This window comes from Myotis myotis, unplaced genomic scaffold (genome assembly GCF_014108235.1).
Source record: "Myotis myotis isolate mMyoMyo1 unplaced genomic scaffold, mMyoMyo1.p scaffold_m19_p_1, whole genome shotgun sequence".
Taxonomy (NCBI): domain Eukaryota; kingdom Metazoa; phylum Chordata; class Mammalia; order Chiroptera; family Vespertilionidae; genus Myotis; species Myotis myotis.
In genome coordinates this window covers 8,931,894-8,958,456 of record NW_023416313.1, presented here as the reverse complement: position 1 = coordinate 8,958,456, position 26,563 = coordinate 8,931,894, and the positions used below count along the sequence as shown (strand labels likewise).

Genomic DNA, 26,563 nt, shown 5'->3' with positions numbered 1-26,563 from the left:
GGCTTCAAGCCCACGTGCCCCCAGAAACGGCTCGTTCGCGCGTCTCCGCCAGCTGCCCCGAGTGGAGCACGGGTCCCACTCACTGTGGAGGCGAAAGCAAGCGACTTCCAGTCTCGGAGCCAGTCTCCCCGTTTGTAAGCGGGGTGCGGGGATGGCGGATGGAGATGACCTGCGCATGCGCAGCTTACATTTCAGGCACGGTGGGAGGATGGGACATAGACCTCCCACGGCTCCTTTTACCTCGAAAGATGACTCCAACTCATCCACCAAGGTACTCGGAGAAGATCTCGAAGCGCCTGGCGCGGCCTGAAGAAGCGAGGCCTGGCCCGGGAGGCCCGGCGGCGGGGGCGGGGCACCGGGTGGCTGCCCGGAGAACATACCTCCCAGCGGAGCCGCCATTTCCGAAATGGCCGGAAGGGGCCTAGTGCACCTGCGCAGCAGCTGGTCCGCGAATCACGTGATGCCTCTGATCACGTGGCAGTTCCCCGCACCGGCAGGTGTTGGTTGGGCGTCAGGGAAACGGGCTGTTGGGGGTTGGTCTCCTCTTCCTTCCCCGCGCGCCGGATCTGGCTTTTTCCTTTCTTTTTTTTTCTTGAGAATCAAGGGCTTTGACCGCATTTGACACAGCTGAGTAGAGAAGAGAATACATTCCTTGGACTGAGTTCTCCCGCGGGAGTCACGATGCTGCGGGTCGAGGCCGGACTTTGTCCTTAACGCTTGGAGTAACTTTGGCCAAGAGTCTCTGGCAGTGGTTCTCAACCTTCCTAATGCTGTGACCCTTTAATACAGTTGCTCATGTTGTGGTGACCCCCAACCATAAAATTATTTTTGTTGCTACTTCATAACTGTAATCTTGCTGTTATGAATCGTAATGTAAATATCTGATATGCAGGATGTATTTTCGTTGTTACAAATTGAACATAATTAAAGCCTAGTGATTAATCACAAAAACTATGTAATTATATATGTGTTTTCTGATGGTCGTAGTCGACCCCTGTGAAAGGGTCGTTCGACCCTCAAAGGGGTCGTGACCCACAGGTTGAGAACCGCTGGTCTATGGGCTCTGTTTACCCGCTGCAAACAGCTGGAGGTACCCATTCCTTCCACAAATATTTACGAGAGCTTGCTGTGCACCAGCTACTAATCCAGCCATCGTGGATATAACGAGGACAGTTCTTTCTGGGGAGAGACAGGTAACAAAAATGACTAACATTGTTGAGGTTCCCTATCTATGTGCCTGGCACTGTTCCGTTAGATCCTTATCGTGACACCAGAAAGTCACTGTGCTACTATTTTAATAACTTGCTTCCAACAGCTGATTATTCATTTTTTCAGAAGGTAAATATATTTTTATTGTTTAATTTTAGTTATATATGTGATCATACAACACATTTATTGAGCCCTCCATGTCCTAGATAACATTTGATGATCTGCGTGTTATAGCGATCACTCCAAGTCTCTGCCCTTATGGAGTTTACTATTGTTTTTGTGGGAGGTTATATATATTATATATATATATATATATATATATATATATATATATATATATATATATATATATATATATATATGGCAATATCACGTAGAGATAAATGCTAAGGCAAAAAAAAAAATGTATCCTGGCCAGGAGATGGCTAGTAGTGATGGATTTGAGATAGGTGGTTGGAAAAGGCTACTCCAGGGAGAAGTGGGCTGTAGACAAAATTCAGCCAGGAAACTTTCTAGACAGAGGGGTCCCTGAAGAAGGAACCTGCCTGGCATATTGAAGGAATCACAGAAAAGCCAGCAGGGCCAGAGTGAGTGAGGCAGGGCAGAAATGGTCAGAGACAGGGGCTTCCCTTTGCCAATCACTCAGGTCAGAGGTCATCTTCCTAGCCTCAGTCTTAGACCCACACTCTCAGACACTTCACCATTACACATCACCTGCAATTACTTGTGTGTTTTCTTCTTCATTGACTAAGCTGCCATACACACACACACACACACCAACTGGAATGCAAGCGCCATGAAATCAGGGCCTGCCTATCTTCACATGGATTCCCAACACCTAGAACTGTGTCTGGCATAAAATAGACATAAATTTTTGTTGATTGAATGAACAAAAATAGAATCCCAGGAGGGAACTAGTCTACTTCAGCAGTTTTCAGACTTTTTGGATCTCAGGATCCTTTTCTTTACATTCCAAAATTTTATTGGGGACTCCAAATGTTTTTGCTTATATGGATGATGTCGGCCAATATTTACCTATTCAAATTGAGAATTGGTAAAATATTTACCTATTAAAACTAAGAATTAAAAATTTTATTTAAAAGCATTACATATTAACATAAATATTTTTTTAAATATATTTTTATTGATTTCAGAGAGGAAGGGAGAGGGAGATAGAAATATCAGTGATGAGAGAGAATCATTGATTGGCTGCCTCCTGCATGCCCCTTACTGGGGATCGAGCCCACAACCCGGGCATGTGCCCTGAATGGGAATCGAACCTTGATCTCTTGGTTCAGAGGTCAATACTCAACCACTGAGCCACACCAGCTGGGCAACATAAATATTATTTTAGAGTATAAATCCTTAAACGTCTGGCTCAAAACACTGTACCCATTGTTTACCTAACCATGAGTAAGTTGCCTCAATGGTTAGTGGTACCTCTCTTGGATTCACCCCAGAATAGAGCACATTTGGATTTTGTTGAAAACACGTTTCCTCATGTAAAAAAATGGGAGAACACTACCTTGGAAAGATTACTGAGAAGAGATAATGTGTGTAGGGAGTTGCAGTGAGAAAAGACAAGTGACATGATGTAATTTGTTTAAAAATAGCCTCTCCCAGTATAGAAGCAGAGGTAAGCAAATGGAGGCAGGAGTAATCAGGCAGTAACCTGAGAGTAAACTGGTAGTCCACACACAGAGAGACCAGTGTGATTTGTACAGTATCAGGGTTGAGGCCAGTGATGGTGAACCTTTTGAGCTCGGTGTGTCAGCATTTTGAAAAACCCTAACTTAACTCTGGTGCCATGTCACATATAGAAATTTTTTGATATTTGCAACCATAGTAAAACAAAGACTTATATATTTCTTTTCTTTTCTTTTGTTTTTCTTTTATGTATAGGGCGTAATGTCACAGGAGGCCATAGTGTTCTGCCACCCGTGGGGAGTATGCCCAAGTTGCTGCTGGACGTGTTGTACACAGAGAAGCTGTTCTTCAGGCGCTCTGCTCTCTCCACACCCAAGGGACTTATATTTTTGATATTTATTTTATATATTTAAATGCCATTTAACAAAGAAAAATCAACCAAAAAAAATGAGTTCGCGTGTCACCTCTGACACGTGTGTCATAGGTTCACCATCACTGGGGTTTAGGCCAACATTTCCTCAGTGACGAAAGGGAGTAGCCAGCCCAAAGTTCAAGAATATGGTGGGCAGTAGAGAAAGGGCCAAGGAAGTGGCCAGCCCAATGCTAACCGACATACCAAGTGACAGGGTATGGTTTCAGATACTGGGCTTTGCAGATCCACTGATCTGGGTTCTAACCTTTTTTTCTACGTTCTAGTTCACAAACATGAGCAATTCACTAGATTTAGTTTCCTCATCTCCGCAGTGGTGTCACAGACTGTTAGTGGCCAGTCTCTTGTCCTCTTTTCCCTTCCTTCATCAGCTAATCGTCTCCCCAAATCCCTGGCGTAACGTGACTTACTCTGGCTGATGATCTGAGCATGTTATGTGGGACTTGAGTGAAAGCTCCTTAAAATACGTTCATCCCTGCTCCCCCCCTTCCTCATCTTCTTGCAGCCTTGTCCCTGCAGCCACCTGGGACTGAGGGAGCCTGAGGCCTGGTGGTGACGCACATTTCCAGCCTGTGGGGCTGCTTGTTTTGGATTCCCTTTTTCAGCCGCCTTTGAACACTATGGTTCTAACCTACTGCTGCTTTGGGTTTGCTGCTCCCCACAGCCATGCCCAGCCAGTCCTCACTGAAACCGACTCAGATACCACCTGCCTCCGGTCGTGGCTCTGAGGATCAGCCAAGGGTCTGTGAAATGCCGGCAGCTGGATGCATGGGCATCAACCAGATTAGATAAGCACATGAACCCAGGGCTGTGCCTAGCCTTCTGTATCTCACACTCGAGTAAACACAGGGGTTCCATTGTTCTTTTATTTCTAAAAGGCCTTTGATAGAAAGCCTTCCATCATATCCCTGCCTGGCCTTCTCAGTCACCCAGAAGGAATCTAAATGATTTCAGTTTCTTTTCACTAGCTGGTAGTTCCACCTTTCTGTACAGGGATACCTGGAGGAAGACCTTTACTGCCTGGTTTTAACTCTAATAGCATGAATATGCATGGCCATTTCCTTTCCCTGTCTGTAAACCAGTTTAGACACAACTTCATCTTAGATGTCAAGTTTTTAAAATATTAAAAATACAGTAGGTCCTCGGGTTACGTCAGAGATCTGTTCCTACGGCGACGTAACGGGATTTTTGCCGTAAATCGGAACCCACCTACATAAGAACCTACGTCACTCACATGGATCACAGACACAGCAGTAATGAAGGGAAACAGTAAACAAAATTTAAAAGATAACAATTCCTGACCTTTACTTGTGGTAAATAAGTAATAAAAAGCATAAAGCGCATATGTACATATGTCAAAATGATGGAACTTTTTTTAAATAAATAAATGGGAGATGGCGTAACCATAAAACAATGTACGTCGAGTCCGATGTAACCCAAGGACTGTAACTCCATAAACAGCTTTTCCTGACAAATGTCTCAAAGTCTTAAAAAAAAAAAAAAAAGGGCACACATCCTATTCATGGTGATTTGATTCACCCCCTGCCAGAATAAAACAGGAGAGCTGTCTTCAAAGTCTGCACAGAACGGGCTGTTCACTCTCGGTGCCTCGTTTTCCTCATCTGCTATATGGGGATGATAGTACCTCGTCATAAACTGGTAAGCTCACAGAGTGCCCTAAAGTGACGATTAACATGGAGATAACACCTTTATCCCTGTGCCTCAACTCACTTAGTTCACATAACAACGCCAAAGAGATGGGTTCTGTTACAGTCATCACTGGGTTTATAGTAGTAATACGTCAGGAAATATCAGAGCCACACCAAGGAGCGCAAAAAGCTGGATTTATTGTTTCTGACAACTTCATAGTAACTCATGTTCCTGGCATCACAAATCTGAAATACAACTTTGCTCTTCAATTAAAAACATATACTCTGAAAAGTGATTAGTTTTTTAAAAATTCAATCATCATATATAGGCTATCTTAAAAATGTTTTCCAAGCAAGATACTAGCTTTACATTTTAAAATCTCTGCATAAAAATGAGAAAACAAATCAAGGCATAGAAATTTCATTTTGTTCTACATTTTTAAACAGCATCCTTTTTTCCTTTAAAAGATTTTCATTCATTGCAAAATATTTTGAAGCTCAACTGCCCACTTAAGATGGAATGAAGGAGTTTTACGGTATCTGAACTAAGCACTGTCTTGACTGAACTGAACCAAGAACTCGATCAGGGTCCTCGTGGGCCTCCCGGTCATGCCTTTCCTCAGATACGAGATCTCGTCTTTGTTGGTCATCACGCCTGCTATGTCTAAATGTGCCCACTTGGGATGAGTCACAAATTCTTTCAGGAACGCTGCAGCTGTGCATGCTCCTGCGGATCTGAAAAGACAGAAATGGTTGTTACCTCATCTGCACGTGCACAGAACGTTTTATTAAGATCCTCCATTCTTGCTAAGGAGAGTCTATGACCAGAGAGCAAAAGTCAAGCTTATGAGACCTATTAAGAAGTTAACCCAGAAATCACTTCCACATACTTACTTCAAACATAGATTTAATTTTTTTAAATCCTCACCTGAGGATATGTTTATAGATTTTAGAGAGAGGAAGGGAGAGAGAGTGACAGAGAGAGAGAAACATTGAAGTGATAAACACTGACTGGGTGCCTCTCGTATGTGCCCCAAACGAGGGCCAAACCTGAAACTAGGTATGTGCCCTGACCAGGAATCTAACTTGCAAACTTTTGGTGCAAGGATGACACTCCAACCAACTGAGCCGTGTTGGCCAGGGCTTTAGACATAGCTTTAAGCAGTAAAGGATAAATTCCATATCCCTTTTCCCAAGGCAATGAATTCCTATATTATCCAACTCTTTCCCTTACCATTTGTCAAAAATGACCTTTAGATTTGAAAATATGCAAAATTTTGAGAACCAACTGGGAAATGCCTTAAAATTAAAGACATTAGAAATTAGTGCTTATGAGCACTACAAAAGAAAACTGGACAGTTAAACCTTTTGTGAACAGAACTAAAACTGAAAATGGTCACGCTGGCAACCAATGCTGGTTGGGAAAATGCACTTTTATAGCTCATTTACATACCTGTATTTTCCAATGTTATTCACATCAGCAAGCTGGCAGTCTACAACCTGTCTTGTATAATGTTCATAGAGAGGCATCCTCCAGACACGGTCCCCTGTTTCAACACTGGCCTACAGAGGGAACAGGCACAAGTTGGAAGAGTGGATGATGTAAGGGATTAGGTAAACGTGGCTCTGAATGTGGGTGTTCAATGCAGGAAGAAAAGAGCTGTTCTGACCTATTACTCTAGAGCAGCGGTTCTCAACCTGTGGGTTGCGACCCCTTTAGCAGTCGAACGACCCTTTCACAGGGGTCACCTAAGACCATCCTGCATATCAGATATTTACATTACGATTCATAAGAGTAGCAACATTACAGTTATGAAGTAGCGACGAAAATAATTTTATGGTTGGGTCACAACATGAGGAACTGTATTTAAAGGCCAGAAGGTTGAGAACCACTGCTCTAGAACATCAAGCTACATAGCAGGTTCCACAATCATTTTATTATTAATTAAAACATTTACTTAAGAATTATAAGAAGAAACAAGTATGTTATAAAACAATCCCACAAATTTGTAGGGCATTTGCTAATATCATCAGACTAATATTAAGGGTCTCAGTTATTTAAATAATGTTGCACATACCACTTTGATTCTTTTCAAAGTTGCCTACATATTTTTAAAAACCTGACAGTGTCGTGGGTGCTAAGATAGAGACACTGGATGCAGGGGAGGCTAGAGGGGAGGCCCACGGCCCAGCCTGGGAGGAGACAACTGAGCTGATATCATGGAGGAGGGGGTGGGGGTTCACAAATGGGGAGAAGACAAAGATGAAAAGGAAGCAGTTCAGGGTGAAAAGAAGTTTAGGACCTTAAACCAACATCAAGAATGTAGTCAGGGACATTTTGTATTTGCTCCTACTGGCACAGTTACTTGTTGAAAGAATGAGGTGCCACATGGAGCTGCCTGGTAGCCAAGTGGATGCAGGGCCTGGAGTTCGGGAGCGAGATGGGACTAATCATCGGAGGGGCGAGCTGAAGCCCCGGAACAGATGAGCTTCCAGTGCGGACCGTGGACAGCAGGAAGGGCCGGTGGCCCGTGACTGAACACCCACCAAAGGGGTAGACAAAGGAAAACACTGGCAGAGAAGTCAGTGAAGAAAGGGACCAGAGACTATCACAGAGGCCAAGATGGGGTGTCACCAAAAGGTCAGCGTTACACGCGGCCTCTGCACAGTCTAAGCGAGGCTAACAGAGTGAGGCTGGCAGGGGAAAGCTGATGGCAGTGAGTGAAAGCCGGGGGCCGGGACAGGGGTGGTGGTGACAGGAGACAGCTGTTGGAGGAGGCTGGCTGTGAAGGCGCAGAGGAGGCACAGCCGGAGGCATCCTTATCACCCCTACTCATGGACCAGGCGAGCCCTGTTTATATGCTTGCCTACTTTGCTCATGACACTCATTCATTAAAGGCCACTTCCTTTACAAAGCTGCCCGCATTACCTTTTCTACCTCAGAGACTCTATGGCCATGGTATTTGGGAGTTACTGTCACGTCATTGTGAGGCTACTGGAGGAGAGGATGAGGGTGGTATCATACCCATTATTTTGAGACATTTATAGAAAACCCAAAGCATAATGAATCAAATTTATTGCATTTTCTATTCAAAGGCACAAAAATCATTCTAACACAGTGATTGAAGAACTTTATCATTCTAAGGCTAGAATAACCATCTCCACAATTTAGGTCTCTATGTATTATTCCTACCTCAAATAGTTTGTTCCACAGCCAGGATGAATTGGTAAAGACCCCAGTGGCGCCAGAGCCCAAAGCTATGTCCATGGCACCTGCAAGACACATATTCTGGGTCAATGTTCCGTCTCTTCACACACGATGGGTCTCTCTGCTACTCCCACCAAAACTTTAGCTCTAACCCTATTAAATGTCCCCCTCATTTCCAGAAATAGATAACCTTAGGAAATCCTTACACTATATAGCTTTCCAGTTTCTCAAGCCACAATTCACCTTCAATTATTAGAGAAAAATGCAAAAGAAGTAATATTAAATATCACCAATAACCCCATCTCAGGGATAACCATCACATTTTTTAATATTTCCTTTCAGATTTTTTCTAAACAAAGAAAACCATAATTAAGACCACACTGTATATGTCCAAATACATGTTCTTCCTTTTATGTTTAAAGTTTCATTCCTCTTTTATAAACAAACTAGAAGCCCGGTGCACGAAATTCATGCGGGGGGGGGGGGGGGGGGGAGAAGAGGGTCCCTCAGCTTGGCCTGCGCCCTCTCACAGTCCAGGACCCCGGCTAAGCTGGCAGTCAGACATTGCTCTCGAAGTCCAGGGCTCTCGCAGTCCGGGGCTTTGCAGTCCAGGACCCCTCGTTTCTTACTGCCCGCCTGCAGCAGAGGTGGTAGAGGCTCCCACCACCGCCGCTGTGCTCACCAGCTGTGAGCCCGGCTCTGGGCTTCTGGCTGAGCAGTGCTCCCCCTGCAGGAATGCACTGACCACCAGGGGGCAGCTCCTGCATTGAGCATGTGCCCCTAGTGGTCAGTGTGCATCATAGTGACCGGTCATTTGGCGATTTGGTTGATTTGCATATTGGCCTTTTATTATATAGGATGTTTGAACGTAGTTTTAATGATTTCAAAAGTCCACTGAGTAGAAATACCAAAATTTACTTATTGGGTACTGAGGCATCTCTAATTTTTCAATATTTCAAATCACATCTCAGTAAGTATCTGCTACAAGAGTTTGATGCCTTTTTTTAAAAAAGTCTGTTATTTTATCATATTCATTTGTTTCATCTTTGTTTTCTTCTCCAACAATGCTATGTCCTATTGGCTGACTTCAGAAATAAAGTTTAGAGCCATCATTTCATTTTGTGAATGTGGTTAATGGCACTGACCACACACAGCACCACAGTGATTAAACTGTCTCTTTCCAGGGAAGGGAGCAGCCCTTCAGTGTCTGACCCCCCTGTGCCTTCTGCAGGACATTTGGCAACTTGGGTCTGTTTGGGCCATTTGTTCTTTCAGGTTTGTTACCCTTTCCCTCCCAATTCTCTCAAACCTATGTTCACTTCCCTCCACCACGACTGCTACCTCTAGATTATAATAGTCTTTTAACAAAACTTGTAGAAAATTTCAAATATACACAAAGTAAAAAGAATACCATAATGAACACACAGGTACCCATTAGCTAGCATCAACACGATCAACTCATAGCAGACTTGTTTCATCTACACCCCATACCCAAGAGATTTTGAAGCCAATCGTAGATACTGTGATATTCATCTTTAAAACACACATTTACACATCCACAGGGATCAACTACACACCGCTCAGTAGCCCAATGGCCCTTCTCCAATCCGCTCTGACACTGCAGGAGGGTCCCTTTCATGTACAAACATGACCTTACTGTCTCCATGCTTAACACTCTTCAGTACTTCCTACTGCACTGGCTCAGGACAGAACCCTGCAACACGCCAAGGCCAGCCTGGGTCTGGCACCTATCAGCACGTCGGCCTCATGGGTCACCCACCGCACCCCCCAGCCAAAATGTGCTCTTCTCCATCCCACTCACCGCTGCTGCCCCCATGAGCCCCCACACACGTGTGCTCTTGGCTGCTGGGATGCGCTTCCTTCCACTCGGTGATGCCTCCTCCATCAGACCCCAGTGCTTCTCAGACAAGGTGCCTGACCTCCCAGCCCTTCAAATCCCCAGTTGCACAGGCTCCCACGCACCTTTTAACTCAGCTGCTTATGCTGGTCACCTGCAACTTCAGCTGTCAGAGGATCTGCTGACTGCCACTCACATCTGCTCTGGCCCACCTCTAACCCCAGCCACTAACAGTTAAATATGTACCCGCTGTATACCAGTTACTATGACAGGTGTTGGCTAATCCCTGCCTATGTGACTTGGGGTACACACACTCATTAATACTTTAGTTTTAAAGTCAGTGGTTTTTCCATACTTATACATTTGTCCTCAAAACATTCCTATCCACCCCAAAAGTTTTGCATCAGTGTTTAAATGTCTCAGAGAAAGATAAGCACTAACCTCAAACAAGAACATGATATGTTTTCTTAAAGGAATAGAAAATGATAACTTGATATTTAATACTAGAGGCCTGATGCACCAAATTCGTGCAAGGGGCTCAGCCCCCACAGCCCTGGCTTCATCCAGAACGTCATCCGCACAGTTGTTCTGCTGTTCGGTCTAATTAACATATTAGCTCTTTAATATATAGGATGATCCAACTGGGACCAGGGCTCTAAAGATGATTTTAGATATACTTCAGAAACCCCTCTATGAACAAGGGGCTATTATACCTCTTCTACAGATGAGGTAACTGTCCAAAGTTGCATGCTATTAAGAAGAGAGTAAGTTTTAAAATCAGATTCGTTCTCTCTAAAGACTATGTACTTCCTTCTGCCATGAACTCGGGGTTGGAAACTGTTTCTCATTCTCCCCTTTAACCCCAGTTCAAACTTACAAGGAACTCAGTGAGTACTTGGGGCACTGAAGTGAATTATACACAGCCTTCAGCCAAGGCAATGGCCAAGGAGGTCTGAGGGCTCACCCATTAGGTTGTCCTTAGTTACCTGGGCCAACTTTCAATTTCAAACCTTCTTAAACCCTCAGACTGGGAAAGAAAGGGGGCTGTGATTCCTCATTTACAGAAAGATGTGTTACCACCCACCTCATCATGGCTCCCAAACACCCACCCCAGCACCTCCATCATTCAGCTTAAAGCGTTGGCTGAACTGAACAGGGAAACAAAGACTAGGAAGTTACATAATTTAATGCCAGCTTTAGAAAGGACTCAGCAGTACATCTGTGCACCACTGCCAGACCCACACAGAGGGCGAAGAGCTCTGCTAAAGTGCAGGCTCACATGACCAGGGGAAGAATAAGAACGAAGGATGAAAAATGTTCTGAATTTTAATCTTCAAAGAGGCACAGACGGAATGAATCCCCAGAAAGAGAACTGTTGGATGAACGAGTATGAACACAGGGTTTCTGCAATAAGGCCAGGCCCGCTGTCAGCCCCTCAGGATTTTACGCACTATGCGGGCGCTATCTTAAAGGGGCTTGCCCAAAACTCCCTCCAGTCTTCACAACTCTGCAAACAGACGTGCCCTCAGGTATTGATCCTTCACAATTGGGCAAACAAATGTGCCCTCAGGTATTGATGCTCAAGGGGTCAAGTAACTTGCCCAAGGCTGACGGCCTAGTAAGGGGCACAGCTGGGAGTCACCCTGGGTTGGCCTTAAAGCCAACCTGCTTCACAACACATAGCCCTGCCTACGTTAAATGAGGATCTTGCTACCCCCCCCGCCCCCACAATGTTTTTATTTCTGTATAACGTCTAGTACAAAAAGTTCAGAGAGCCGAAACCGGTTTGGCTCAGTGGATAGAGCGTCGGCCTGCGGACTGAAAGGTCCTGGGTTCGATTCCGGTCAAGGGCATGTACCTGGGTTGCGGGCACATCCCCAGTAGAAGTGCAGGAGGCAGCTGATCGATGTTTCTCACTATCTCTCTCCCTTCCTCTCTGTAAAAAATCAATAAAATATATTAAAAAAAAAAAAAAAGTTCAGAGAGCTCAGTGCCATCAGACACATCATGATTAATTTCAAAAAACTGTTGATTTTGGGATTTATCTTTTCAGATCTGTATCAAATGGTCGTCGTAACAAAACGTCTCTCAATATTGTTTTTAGATATCACTCTGGAAGGGCTGATCTGACCCACTTGTTAGTTCTTGTTTTAAAGCTACAGTCTGGCACGTTCAAAGCGGTTTACAACTGCCACACAACTGCGCTGGTGAAAGATCTCTGAATGCAAACTTCAGTAAACCCTGCCCTGAGCACAGCGTGTGCTCTGCGCCAACACAGGAGACTTTCCTCACACAAAGGCAGGGCGAGCAGGCTGTCTGACCTGTTAGGGTGGCGGCATTGATGATTAACTTTGGGTTAAAGGTGTGCGCGTAACAGAGCGCGTCGGCCAGGATGAGTCTCCCCTCGGCATCGGTGTTATCCACCTGCAAAGAGGAAGGTAAAAGAGAGTGTTAGCACAAGCACGGACATCAGAACTAGACACTCAACTCAAAAGTGAGAAAGAGCTGGTGCGATGTTTTTCACCGAGCTTCAAAAACATGCTTCTACTTCAGTTAGAATAAGGCATATGATTAATCTGAGGAGCAAATATAAGTTAATAGCCCCTGTACCAGAGCTGATGACTCTGGAAGCTGAAATCAATAGAAAGTATCTGGTCCATTATATCAACAAGTTTCTAACAGAAGGGGTAAAGATTTCAGGATTTCCAAAAACAAATAAGCTGAAGCGTTTAAGAAAATGACAGCGAGGTGGCAGCCTGAACCTCCAAACCCAAGAACTCTGTCGCTTCAACAACTTTACATATACAGGTTCCCTTCTTTCAAAGAGGCCCGATGGTTATGGGCAGCGTGTGTACACCCATGTACCCAGAAGTGCAGTGCCCATGACTCAGGACAGTGTCCTCCCCCCTCCCCACACACACCTACATGGAGAGAGTTGATCATGGCACAGGTGCATTAAAAAAAACAGCTGTACTTTCACTGCTCTGCTGTGCTCTGAGGGGCTCACTGCAAATTCACGGTATTCTGTGTGTATAGTTGACAGGATGTAGAAGGAATAAGGTAGGAAAACATTCTTAGAATTCCCATAAAGAAATACTTTTGACTTTGCATGAAAAGCCTCTTGAAATGAATACACCTCCCCCCTACATGGAGTCTGCACTCTGCACCCGTTCACGGTGCGTTTGTGAGGCTGCTGGGGGTTCCCTTAGGAACGCCAGAATGGGGAGGGCTGTGTCTTCCATTTACAAACCTGAATGGTCTTTCCATTCCTGGCTCTAACGACATCTCCAGGCTTGTTGGCCTTACCACTGGGCATGTTTTCACAAAGAGGGGCCAAACCTATTGGGAAAAAAACAAATGAAGGAACGTGGAATGTGCTGCATCCAAATATGCCACCCACAGGAGAGATGCCCCTGGCGGGCCATCGGAGGCATGCCATGCCACTCTTAAATTTCGTCATTCATCTACAGCCGTTACTTTACTCTGATGTGTTTGCAGGTAAATTATATCTTTAGAAAAATCCATGAAAAGGACTGATCTACTCTAACTTGCAGGCTTCTAAGGAGGTCATATCTCCTTAACCAAGTGATCAAATGTAGCATCATCCATGACCCAAGTGACATACCTATCAGCAACAGAACACATCACCTACCCTGATTCTATCATGAAACAACCAAATTAATCCAAATCCTGGAACCTGGACCCTTCAAAACCACCAATGTCATGAGAGGGAAAAAGGGCAGGTTAGGGTTCTAGATTAAAGAAAATTAAAGAGACATGGCAATCACAGGCAATGTGTGAGCCTTCTCTAGCTCCTAGTTTTCAAAAAATAAATAGGTGTGTGTATACATACACACACAATGAACATTTTTTAGACAACTGGGAAATTTGAATTAGGTTACTGTATCAGTCTTTGGAAATAATAATGATATTGTCATTACCTAGAATGTCCTTTTTAAGAGCACAAGCTGAAGTATTCAGGGGTGATAAGTCAGGATGTCTGCTACTTATACTTTAGCAAAAAAAGGGGACTGTGATATTAAAGGGGGCTGGGGGATGTCAGACAGACCTGGATCCCATTCTAATTTCCGTGCTACGGAGGTGATACACTGGGCAGGTCTCCCCTCCTCCCCACTTCTCTGAAACACGGCAGACTCCCAGCATTGATTCTGGCATCGTGCACTGCACCAAGAGCTGCGTGTACAGCGCCCTTTTTCAGTTTCAAGCATTTCCTGTGTGTTGTGGCATTTTAATCGGCCACAACCCTATGCTGTAATCACTAAATGATCATCCATGTCCTTCCACCCTGACGACTGGGCACCTTCTGCTGGAGGAAACCACAAACTTGACTTGATGTGCCCCTGACTGCTAACCACTTTTTGCAGAAGTAAAACAAATCTATTCTAGCTACAGCCCATGATTGCAAAGTACAGTTAACTCAATCAGTCCAGACAAGAAAGACTTATTCCAGCTAAATAGCTTCTGCTTGATGAAAAGCTATTTCAAAACCGTTTCTTGATCTGTTCGGCTGAGAGGAAACCATGTGTGTTATCTCAGTTCTACCACTGGACTCGTTTCCAGGACACCCCCCACCACCCCCTGGCCCACTCACCAATGAGGTTAATGGGCAGATTGAGCTTGGCAGCGGACACGATGGCTGAGCAGATGGTGGCAGCTCCTCCCATGTCAGCCCTCATGAGGTCCATATTTGCAGAAGGCTTGATGGAGATGCCACCACTATGGGGGAAACGGACAACGTGTGATGTTAACACAAAGAAGAGGGCCACTGTCTTAAAAAAGAGTGCATACACTGAGGGTTAGCTACCACACAAAGGCACCATCTACCTGGCAGAGAAATTCAAATTTCTAATCGAGAATCTGAATGACTGCAACATTTTCAAAGATGATATTGCCGTCTTTATAAAACTACAGACGGGGGTCTTAGCTCATTTTGTTTCTATTTGAATTAAATTTAAATGGTGCCCCTAAAACACTACATCGTGTCATCAACGCAACTCAAATTCCACCTCAGTATTGGCTCGTTAACTCCTGGCCCCACATAGATTTGTCTCTTCAGCAAATTTTATGACTCAAATCAACTCACTGGTCCTGAAAGTCACCACCTATTAAGGAGAGCCGACAAGCTCATAGAAGACTGGGAGGGTCTTACCCCACAGAAGGACGGGGAGAACAATTCCCTCCAACACCCCAAGGTGTGCTAGGTCCTGCTAATGGCAAAATGCAACTGGAACCAGGACCAGCAAAGGAAGGTGCTGACCCAAAGCCTTGAGGACAGCGCTCACACATGAGAGCTGACAAGGGTTTCAATCAGCAAGAAACCGAAACCACTTCCCAAATAGGCCTCTATAATTAACTAGTGACTTTCTGCTTTGGATGCATGAACTCAGAAAGCACTTGCTTTTTTGCACGCTGGGCAGAGTTGGGGTTTCGACTTCGAGTTCTGGGATCTGCTGCTGACGCCCTGGTGACTCTGGATGGTCTACTCCCTGCATGGAGGTCTCTTTCATAACAAACCAGGTCCTAATTCTCACTCACCGCAGAAGCACTTGACAGTTAGAAGGCTGTCGCTTACACCTAGAATTAATGATTACCCACTGACTCAGAATAAGAAACACATTCTTGGTCCAAGAAGTACAGGAATAGCCCCCTGGGGGCAAAGGGAGCACGCTGGTTCATCAGGTGTCCTACCTACACGCCACTTTTTTCTCAAGACCACTTCTGTTCTGGGAATTACAATCTCTATGTGTAGGACTCTCATTCTAAAGTAACCAGTCAGCCCGGCCAGTGTGGCTCAGTGGTTGAGCATCAACCTATGAGAACCAGGAGGTCATGGTTCGATTCCCAGCCCAGGGTTGCAGGCTCAATCCCCAGTAGTGGATGTGCAAGATGCAGCCAATCAATGATTCTCTCTCATCATTGATGTTTCTATCTCTCTCCCTCTCCTTTCCTCTCTGAAATCAATAAAAAAATATTTTTAAAAAATGAAAAATAAAGTAACCAAAGAGCAGCAGTTATCTTTGCTCATCTTCTAGATCTCTCTGGAATGCATCCACTTCTTTTCTACTGCATCCATCCTAGTTGAGGCTACCACTGTCTGTCATTCAGATGTGTGTCATGGCCCTACATACTCAGGTCTCCTTATATCAGTTTTATCCTCTCATTTCATTACGCATACAACTACCAAATTTTTATTTTATAAAAAGTCTATCTCAATCAAAATCCCAGCAGATGTGTATAAAAAAATGGTAGATTCTAAAACTGATATGCAAATTGCCAAGGACACAGCCAGCGTCATTTTGAAATAGCTGAGCAAAGCTGGAGGACTCAATTACTAGACTCAGGACAGGGCAGCAGTAATCAAGATACTTGGTCACAAGGTCCTGATGGAAGGACACAGAACAGAGATAGACCAACGATTATATGGTCAATTGATTCAAAATGGTACTGGCAGAGTTCAATGGGGAAAGGATAGTCTTTTCACCAAATGGTGTTAAAACAAATGAATATCCATGTAGAAAGAAAAAAGGGGAAAAAGAGCCTCAATGCATTCACACCATACACAAAAAATCAAAATGGATCATAGCCTAAAAGCTAAAACCATAAGACTTACAGAAAAACACACACAGACTTTGGCAATCATTTCTTAAATGTAAAAAGAAACAGGAACTATAACTGAAAATGGATAAAACTGAAAATGAAAATGGATAAAACTGAAAATGGATAAATTACACTTCATCAAAATTTAAAACTGCTCTTTGAAAGGTGCCACTTAGAAAACGAATAGGCATGCCTCAGAATAGGAAAACTGTATTTTCAATATGTATACATCTGAAAAAGAACTTGCATCTAGAATACACTTATTAAAAAACGTTTCTAAGAAGAGCAAAAGATTTGACAGACACTGCACTAAAGACACACCAATGACCAATAAGCACATTTCTTACCTGTAGAAGGTCCGCAGTGCCTACTTCCTAGGGGTCAGGTCAGGGCTAATCTATGTAAAATGCCTCACAGTCTCTGATACACAGTAAACATTTTATAAATGGCAACTTAACACATTCAAAGTGAACATATATGAAAAAAATAAAAATAAAAAAACAAAAAACAAAGTGAACATATACGAGATGACCAAACACTATGCTTTGGAAGCGAACCAACCATACATCAAATAATACACGTGCATGCAAAGCATTCACCAAAACACAAAGCACAGATACCATACAGACCTACCTATCGAAGGTAATTCCCTTCCCAACAAACACCAGAGGCGCGTCACTTGCATTGGGGCTGCCTCTGTAGTGAATTTCCAGGAAGACTGGAGGCTCATCGGACCCTTTGGCCACACTTAGGAATGATCCCATTTCCTGTTCCTCAATCCAAGACTTGGGTCTACAGGATAGAAAGGGGAAAAGGTAAATACACTTTGTTGTCTCTATTTCAAAATAACTCAGAAAAAGCTCATCCATGTTTAACAAAGTCTAATGTACAAGCTGTTAAAATATGCATACATCAGTGCTTCGATTAACATGTTCTAGTTGCTCTCATTTTTGGGCAAATTACTTGTTTGAGTCTGTTTCCTCATCTATAAAATTAGGTCAATTACACCTCCCTCAAAAGATCAGCTACAGAATTACTACGAGAATTCATCCCTGGTACATAATATAATGTCAGATAATAATGCATAGTCAATAAATAATTACTTGGTCCCCCCCCCCCCACCTACTCACATATTTTTAAAGTTTTAGTGTACAGATAAGGCTGAGACCATAAAGGGTACTTAAAGATAGTTAGGGGTCCATTGCTTTACTTTTTGGTATTTCTAAAAAAAGACAAAAACAATCAACCAACAACAACAACAAAAAACACAGCAAAGCTATACTTTACTGTTTCTGTTTATATAAATATATCCTCTTTCTTTGTGTTTTTATAGTTGCTGGAATCCAGTCTTTTCCATGTTGTCACACTATTTCTCAGATTTCAATCCCAGTTCCAGATGTCTGATTGTAGTAGAGAAACTAATTACTTATTACTTCACAAGCACAGGACCAACAGGGGTAATAGAACGGGAACAGTCCTGTGTGCCAATCAGACCGCAGAGGCCACATCGCTATTCTTCCGGGCTGGGGTACAAAAGGGCTCTGTACTGCCTTCTATCCACTGTAACTAGGCCGGGGGAAATCCTACACCCCTTCAGGCCGACCAGCAGTAGCCATATCCAAGGAATGCTCCTCTTGACTGCTTATCTACTCGTTGAAACTATTAAAGTAGGACTGCATTATGGAGAGGTGGCCACCGAATTTCAGAGGGAAAAGAATAAAAAAATGGCCCAGCGAGTGTGGCTCCATGGTTGAGCGTTGACCTATGAACCAGGAGGTCAGGGTTCGATTCCCAGTCAGGGCACATACCCAGGTTGTGGGCTCAATCCCCAGTGTGGGGCATGCAGGAGGCAGCCAATCAATGATGCTTTCTCATCATTAATGTTTCTATCTCTCCCTCTTTCTTCTGCTCTGAAATCAATAAAAATATATTAAAAAAAAAAAAAGAATATAAAAATGGGAGGTATGGCAATAAAAAAACCACTTCAAAAGAAGCAAGTCTACATGTATCATATGGGGATTTTTACTCACAAACTCAGCCCTGGATGTTTTATGAAAGGGCTGCCCTCCTGGAAGCACTGTACTTCCTTGGTTTGTACACGCCTACACCCGAGTGGGTCTGGCGCAGTGTCTAGTTTAATGTGTTAGACTACGCCCACCTGTCCCTCCCTGGTTCTGGCCGGCTGCCCTTTGCTCCCTGTGGTTTCCCAAGGGGGTCTCTGCACCCCTGCTCCTCCTGGCTGTAGCTTCCTGTGAGTCTGAGACATCATCCTGAAGTACCTGATGTGGACTTCTGTCTTACTACTAGCACTTTTGAGATTCTTCTCAATGATTTCGGCAAATTTGGTTGGTGTCATTTCATTGGCAGGAGACTCCATCAACTGGCGTGCCAGGTTCTGCCCGGAAGCAAAGAGGACCCCTTTCTGCCAGGCCTCCAGGTCACCGCTGGCGGAAGGAAGTACAGGGTCACTGTCAGACAACCTATAGAGACACTGACATGTCGCAACTTGTAAAAATAGGAAGCCTACACAGATGGTGGACCCGGGGGACTGGGTTCACTGTCCGGGATCTGACCCAGGGTGGCCGATAGGGGCGTGCAAAGAGCTAGAAAACATGGCCCCCACTGTGCGAGCTGGGAGATCCAGGTGAGCATGTCACCCCAGAATCCTCATCAGCATAAAAAAAGGGGTTGGACTGATGGGTCTGGAGGCCCTGATCCACCACTCAAGTTGATGACAGAGGTTTCCACAGCAAGGCCATTCTGTCCCCCTTCTCTGCATCAGGAGTGACGCCGCTCTGAGTGCTAACTGTAGAGGACGTACCGCTCAATGCTGATGGGGAACTGAAGGCTTTTCTGCCTAATTTTTGCCTGGGAAGGGCTCCGAACGCCAACCCACCAGAGGGCAAGAATCAGCTTTAACAGAGAGAAGATGTGGCCATGTTTCGACCCCAGCTCTTCCTGTGCACAGTAGGAATTCATGTGAGCAGCAAGGCTGGACCAAGAGCTCGTTTGGGTTTACTCGCCAGCTGTGCCTTTCGATCGTCATGAGCCCTATGAAATCGGAATTACGATGCCACTCAGCAAATGAAAACGGAGCACTGAGACACTTTGGGCCCGGAACTGAGGTGCCAGCCAGTAAGTGAGGGAGCCACGCTGATGGGTCGCAGAACCCTCACTCTTAACCACGACAGCATAGCTGCCAACCACCAGGCTGTGCCAAGATCCCCACTCCACAGCACCATCTCCTGAAGGGCTCACATGGTCCGTTCCTGACAGCAGGGACCTTGTTTCCCAAAACCCAGAACAGAGCTGGAAGGTGGTAGGTTCTCAATAATCTCCTGAGAGGTGAGTTTTTCCGGGAGACCACGAGGGCCAGCACTGCATCCCTTCATCTGTGTAGCTCCGGTGGTGAGCACAGTGCCAGCAGGTGCTGGTGAAATGGGAACTGTCTGGGCTGAAACCCACTGGGACCTGGTCTCTTGTTCCCTCCTCTTTGGGCAGCCAACCCAGTGTGGTTTCCTAGTAATCAGCAAGCATGGAGGGGCCAGGGAGTAATGGGGGGACACGCACATGACGAAAGCCAGGAGCAGAACGTGGGGACAGGCACCATACTCTTAAAATGGCCAAGGTGACGGCGGAGATGGCGACAGGCCATGCAGCAGTGCCTGATACTGAAAGGCAGGCAGCTCATGTCCAGGAGGCCCGGCTGTCAGGACACCAGGAATGCAACCCCAATCTTGGTTCGCTCCCTCACCTTCCATGCAGCTTCGCTGATATGGCCACCTTCTTCTTCTGCTTCAGGTCATCGTACTCATAGAGACCAAGCACTGCTCCTTCCGCAGCTGCCTGGGCATCACCGCAGGGATCCACCTCCACAGAAGAGATCTCCAGGTCTTGAAACTGCCTGCACCCCGCTTCGTAAGGACAGAGGAACCAGAAAATCGGAGTCAGTCAGAGACAACGTGAATAGCAGAGGCACGGTGCAGTGTGCCGAGAAAACACCAGGACCGGGCTTCGAATCCCAGTTCTGACACTTGGCCTTTGTGAGCCTCCATGCCTCTGAGATAAAAGGAGGGTGTGCACACACCTTAGAGGTCAGGGAGGACAGGCTGACGGATAAAATGACTGGTCTGGCTCCTCACAGAGCTACTCTGATTACTAACTAGTATTACTTCTGAAACACCAGGATTTCCTGATGAAGCGAAGTGTCCTAGTCACCAGGAACTTGCCAGATTAAAAATGACAAAGTGATGAGATGGAAATTACATCCAAGGGACTGGGCAAAGTCCATTATTAACGCAGCACTTTATTAAGATCAGGTCAGCAAAACTCCCAAATCACAAGGATGACATCACCAGTCACCATGAACTTTGAAAGTACATTGAACAAGCATGTATGGTACACAGGGGGCCAAAGACCAATGGAGTTAATTCTCCCCACCCCAGCAATGCTGCTCACAGCTTCTTAACCAGCGTTTGCAGTGAGGGCCTCGTCCTGCCACTCAGCTCTGCAGGGACTAAAGGCACCTACCTCAATGGTTAAACCAGCCACATGAGGAGCTGGGGCCTTTGGCAACTAGTGATAAACAAGCACCCCACACTTTGCATCCATTTTCTCTGATTTGTAAATATGATGACTCCGTGTGGCTTAAAGTTGCATTAGAAAAGGGGGGGAAAATCAACACACCAGAGCTTTCTAGTAAAATAAAACCTCTGAGGTCAATTCTGTGGGAATGAACAAATGGCCGTGAAACCTCCAAACACAAGCTAAAGAAACAGAAAAATAAAATTCCACAAGCTCCCCGTTTGTATCTAATATAAGGCCGAGCACGCCGGGTAAGGGAAATTGCGCATGCAGATGAGTTATTTCTCTGTGAACGTGGTAGGGGTGGTGATGGTCTGGGGACCAAAAGAGGGGAGACAGAGTAATCTTAAAGAGTAGGTCCTTAGGAATCTCCACCAATATCAAACCTTAAAAGGAAAATCACCTGCAACCGCCGCTCTGATGTTCTCTTTGCCTTCGTGCCAGTTTTCCTGGTCATCCACACCAACGCCCTTTTTGCCGAGGCCAACTACCACCACACTGGAGAAGTCCTGTTCCAGAAACACACAAAATCTGCCACTTTATATCTTTAAAGCATTCTTTTCCACAGGGAATGGTCTCTGAGGTCAACTACCATAACCTTAGCACATGGTAAAATCAGCGTCAAATTTGATTGCTGGGTTTTTTGAGTCCTGTACTTTGTTTAAATTTCATAACAAGTGTGTTTGAAAAGTAGAGGGTGAGGACAATCCTGTAAATAATTCTACTATGTAAGAGTGCCCCAACCCCCACAGCAAACAAAAGAAACTACAGATTAAGCGATACAGGAGAGGCGATACTTTCTGACAGCAAGTCACCTCTATACAATCTTAAACAATACTTAAGGCTTAATACTAGGACACAATCCCATACAACATTTTCTGCCCGGCCATGCAGTCACAGTCCTTGGCATATAGTAGGTGCTCACTAACGGTTTGACAAACCTATCTTCATCTCATACCTCATGCAGACCATAAAAAGTTCGGGTTTTGCCTGCTTTCAGCGGAGGTCCAGATCTGAAACAAGAAGAAATAGTTGTTTAAAACATTAGTTTGCTCTGTTCCTTTGAGAAGTGATATATACAGTGCCCAGCATGCTTCCGAGAATTTTCAACTGCATATATTTAACATTATTAAAATACTCTGCTGCCAAAAATAAAAATAAAAATTTAAATTAAAAATAATACTCTGCTGCTTCTGTGAATTTGCTGCACTTATGTTTTTATCAAAATACAGAATTTTCTCGGGCCAGATTTCTCAGATGCAGCACTTCTAATTCTAGCTCAAAAACTACTTAGCATATAGATTATTAGAGTGAACACCAACTTATTTGAAAACAAATACAGAAAGCAATGCCGTGGATGGACAATGCGTGGCTGCAGAGGAGAGCAGAATCGTAATTCTTTTTAATAAAGACATCAGCCTCAGGGGCCGGGCTGACTGCAGTATGTTTGGTGGGAGGTCATTTATGGGGGCTAATCTGCAAATGGGATACCAGGCAGTGGTATTCCAAACCAACCAGGTGGCAATGCTGAGAGTTATCGATCAGGAAGGCCAGGCTGTTCTGCACTCTAACAGGTCAGCTTTGGGATTAATGAATTCATCAAGGCACAGGGGAAGGCTGTCCGCTAGTGGGTGACTGCTAAAAATTAAGTGGGGGTGCGAATTCTGTTATCCGATGATCAGGCAATTTCTCTCATTATTAGACTACATGTATTAGATGCAAGAAATTATCTATGATCTGAACAAGATGTACTTGCAGAGGCTTATGCTGACACTTCTATTCGTGCAGCTCGGGACTGGGAAACCCCAGTGTTTCTCCACCTTCTCTAGATGCTGGCGAATCCGAGAGAGGCCAAAATCTCAGGACCACCCGATTTACTGAATGAGAACCTGCATTCTCGTCGCACCCTCAGGTGGCCGGCATGTACTCTCACATTTGAGAAGCCCTAAACTGCAGATAAGCAATGCAGGGTGCGGCCCCCTTAGGCTGCTCTGAACTAGTCCAGCAACCCAGGTCTCCCATAAGCAAAGGGGAACTAAAGGAAGAAAGAGAGGCTGTGGGAAGGCGACCTGGTGGGTAGGATGAGGGTGGGGGGTAGGATGAGGGTGGGGGGAAGTGAATCTGAGGCCGGACGGTGGACTGAGGAAATCTGGTACTTTCCAGACCCTTCTGGGTCAGTCTTTCACAGTAACTCTGCAATATGGCTGAAGTGGCCTGACTTCCCAGCACTGGAGACCCACCCATACTGAAGCACAAGGAACCAAAGTGCATTCCAGAGGCACCCGCTTTCACTTTCAATGACCGACAGTGCCCAGCATGCTTCCGAGAATTTTCATCTGCTAACAACAGAGCACAGAAGAAATACCCTATTTTATTTCAAGGCATTTTGAAACCTGGAACCTGTAGGCAAATACTTACATGTTCAGAATTTCTCTCAGCTTCCCAGACACCAGTTTATCAAAATTCTCTCCTGCACTTGTAAACTGTGGCACATCATTTTCTTTTTCTCTGCTGTAGATTCCTAAAACAAGTCCCTGAAAATAAGAGTGGGGGGGGGGGGACTTAATCTGGGTCCCCAAATTCCGGAAGGAGCAAATAATTCCATGCAAACTGTGTCCCCATCAGAGAGAACAAAACCAAAAAAGCAGGTAGTACTGGGAGTCAGCTACACTCACATGCTGCCTACATGTTTCCAATTCTTGCCAAGCAAGACTGGAATTACTATGTATCCTGGGGCTTCATGGTCCTTTCCCAGGGGTTCTCACAACATAAAGGCCTTCCTTCACGGTCAAATAAGAGCAGAAAGGTGTTTTGTTTAAAAAAGCCAATTCCATCTGCAACCAGGTCAGAGGGGTTCAGAACACGCCGCTCCACAATATGCCGAACTTGTCATATTACTTTGAGCTGCAGGTACCAGTACCCGGGAGACAGACATAGGAAGGGTTCTCTGACCTCCCACTTTCTACCCAAAAGCAGGCCATGAAATTTCCCAGGGGAAAGGTGCTCTCTCTGTACTAGCAAGAGGACATTGTTATCGCCAGAGACTGGGAGTCGACAGCAGAATGGACCTGTATAAACAAACCTACTAAAATCACCCTTCTCTTCCAATACTTTCCCCACATGTATTTCCTAGTCACAGTGTCACACTGCACTGCCCTAGCCCAAGCCCCTTTGTCTATCACTGCCCCACAATTTTTCATTCTTTGTTTAAAAAGGTATATCCATTTGGGGGCCTAAAGGCTTTGGAGTCTTTATTTTCCTCCCGAAGACTCCCATATCCACGAAAATACCAAACAGAACTTGTTTGCTTTTCTCCTGTTCATCTGATGTCTGTTCAATTCTTCGGTCCAGCCACAGGATCCAGGAGAGCAAAAGGAAGTTTTCCCTCTCCTACAACCTTCAAAGGCAAATCTCGGATAAGCAGGGGTGCTACCCCAGGACAGCCAATGGCTGCACCTGCCAAAACTAAGAACTCTGGCCCAGCTCATAGACCAGTGATGGCGAACCTTTCGAGCTCAGCGTGTCAGCATTTTGAAAAACCCTAACTTAACTCTGGTGCCGTGTCACATATAGAAATTTTTTGATATTTGCAACCATAGTAAAACAAAGACTTATATTTTTGATATTTATTTTATATATTTAAATGCCATTTAACAAAGAAAAATCAACCAAAAAAAATGAGTTCGCGTGTCACCTCTGACACGTGTGTCATAGGTTCACCATCACTGTCATAGACTGAAAGAGGGAAAAGATGCAACTTCTCAGAGAGGGGCAGGAGCAGAGCATCCTGCCCAACACCAAGCAACTCACCCCCTCGGGCCTCAGGTAAGTGAAATGAGGACGTAAACACAGAAACCGCTATCTGCCTTTGCCCGGCAAGTTATGACTTTACACGTTTTCTGCCTGGAGGCAACTCTGAGAGATGGAAAGAATGTGCAGTCTTCTCACCTGACAGAGGAGGAAACCAAAACCTGGTCTGACATACTAGCCTGGGTGCAACTGAGCTCTGCGAGAACCCTGACACCTTCCTCTCAGCCTCCCTCCTCTCTACAAAATCACACTGGCACTCAGACCAAGTCGTGTCCTTTCATCCAAGAAAGCGGGCTTCCTTGGTGTTGGTAACCTTTGCAGGTTCTAGCTTTCCTAGGGCGGCTGTTCCTGGGATCCCATGGAGCCAAGTGGGGAACTGGAGAAGGGACGGCGGTGTTACCTGGGGAGGACGTGGTCGTGGGATACCGGAAAGAGCATGGACAGGCGTCTGGTCCCCCCGCCATTTGACACAACCTGAGCCCCGAGCTCAAGCCCTTTCTAGAACATTCCTCGCCAGGGACAGTCGCTTATTTCTGGACTCCCAATCTTGTGCACCTCCCACCCATAAACTCCCCTTCCCAGGTCCTCCACAGCCCAACAGTGATCTTCGTAATCGTTTCCAGTTCAATTGGAGTTCAATTGGGTGCAGAAGGCGTTTCTTCCCGGAGACCTCTCCTTTTAATCTCACGCAGAGATGGGTCTCTCTGCAAAGCCCTTTTCCCTAGAGGCGTTGTGTCCCCGTAGAAAACCCTGCAGGCAGCTTACCCACGTTTTCCCGGCCGAATTCAGCAGCGGAGGACCGGGTCGGGTGGTGAGCCCAGACCAACTCTGGGACCTTAGATGACCTTTCGCCTCAGCAAACTTGGGCTCCCTCCTAGCTAAGGGGGGAACAACACCGGCACCGTGTTTTCCGGGGTTACTGCGAGGACTACCCAAATAATGAAGTAAGGGCATGACACAGTGGGAGCCCAGGAAATGGCAGCTGGGGCCATGCTCGCGCGCCCGGAGTGCGGACCCCAGCACCCAAGCCCGGCTGGAGATGCGCGGGGTGCTCGCAGCCCCCACCCCTGGCCGTGCCCAGACTGAGCTCTGCCAAGGGAGGGACCTCTTCTTTTGTGCCCATTTTGGCAACTCGGTGAAGCCGGGTTCACCGCGACCTCGACCCATCCCGAAGCCCCCGTCGCCCGCGGGCAGGGCATCCTGGGGCGGCCCCGGATCCCGCCGCCGCCTCTCACCTTCGTCATGTCTGCGGTGCCGAAACCTCGGCTCCAGAAACGGTTCACCCCGAGACGTCGGACGGCGACTCGCCCCACGGCCGGAAGAGGCAGCAAGAACATCTTCTCGGCTCGGCCCCCAGCACCGCCCTTCAGCGAGCACGTGGCGAATGGAGGGCGGGCGCGCGGCTGGGGGCGGAGCTTTCGGGGCGGCGGGCGCGCGCTCAGGGGGCGGGGCAGGTACCAAGGAGTGGGCGGGGCTGGAGGGCGTTTAGGGGCGGGGCTTTCTAATTCGGGCGGGGGGGGCGCGCCTTAGGGGAGGAGCGGGTACATGGG

The 26,563-nt window shown here is 45.8% G+C and overlaps 3 protein-coding genes and 1 non-coding gene across 7 annotated transcripts in view; 1 reads left to right on the top strand and 3 right to left on the bottom strand.

Annotated features, from left to right (window-relative positions):
• Positions 1–418, bottom strand: part of MED28 (mediator complex subunit 28) — a 43,572-nt gene extending 43,154 nt beyond the window's left edge. For all 3 annotated transcript variants that reach the window (XR_004971157.1, XR_004971156.1, XM_036329733.1), the window contains exon 1: positions 241–418. Coding sequence is in view for 1 of the 3 variants with exons in the window: in XM_036329733.1 (XP_036185626.1) it covers positions 241–399 (159 nt within the window). In the remaining 2 variants the exon portion in view is untranslated. The remainder of the gene's footprint in view (positions 1–240) is intronic.
• Positions 1–4,798, top strand: part of FAM184B (family with sequence similarity 184 member B) — a 78,238-nt gene extending 73,440 nt beyond the window's left edge. Inside the window, exon 17 of the mRNA XM_036329649.1 lies at positions 3,112–4,798. The gene's annotated coding sequence lies outside the window, so the exon portion shown is untranslated. The remainder of the gene's footprint in view (positions 1–3,111) is intronic.
• On the bottom strand, positions 3,104–3,231 carry LOC118662293. The gene has a single exon (XR_004969685.1). It is a non-coding gene; the product is annotated as a small nucleolar RNA SNORA11 (small nucleolar RNA).
• A 315-nt stretch (positions 4,799–5,113) lies between the features above and the next one.
• Positions 5,114–26,406, bottom strand: LAP3 (leucine aminopeptidase 3). 2 transcript variants are annotated; one of them, XM_036329709.1, is made up of 13 exons: positions 26,249–26,406; positions 23,622–23,737; positions 22,162–22,216; positions 21,607–21,712; positions 20,374–20,533; positions 18,899–19,099; positions 17,253–17,411; positions 14,614–14,738; positions 13,252–13,340; positions 12,323–12,425; positions 8,129–8,208; positions 6,389–6,498; positions 5,114–5,670 (listed from the first exon to the last, which is right to left on the bottom strand). In XM_036329709.1, the coding sequence occupies exons 1-13, from the start codon at positions 26,348–26,350 to the stop codon at positions 5,481–5,483; spliced, it is 1,596 nt and encodes a 531-aa protein (XP_036185602.1). In that variant the 5' UTR covers positions 26,351–26,406; the 3' UTR covers positions 5,114–5,480. The 2 variants fall into 2 exon arrangements, with proteins under 2 accessions (XP_036185602.1, XP_036185611.1); XM_036329718.1 differs by having other exon boundaries at positions 18,899–19,063.
• Between the last annotated feature and the right edge of the window lie 157 nt (positions 26,407–26,563).

Coding starts and splice junctions, on each gene's coding strand:
- LAP3 (XM_036329709.1), bottom strand. CDS start 26,350: ATGTTCTTGCTGCCTCTTCCGGCCGTGGGGCGAGTCGCCGTCCGACGT. Junction 23,738..26,248: donor GCACCGCAGACATGACGAAG/GTGAGAGGCGGC, acceptor TCTTATTTTCAG/GGACTTGTTTTAGGAATCTA. Junction 22,217..23,621: donor CTGAGAGAAATTCTGAACAT/GTAAGTATTTGC, acceptor TTCTTGTTTCAG/ATCTGGACCTCCGCTGAAAG.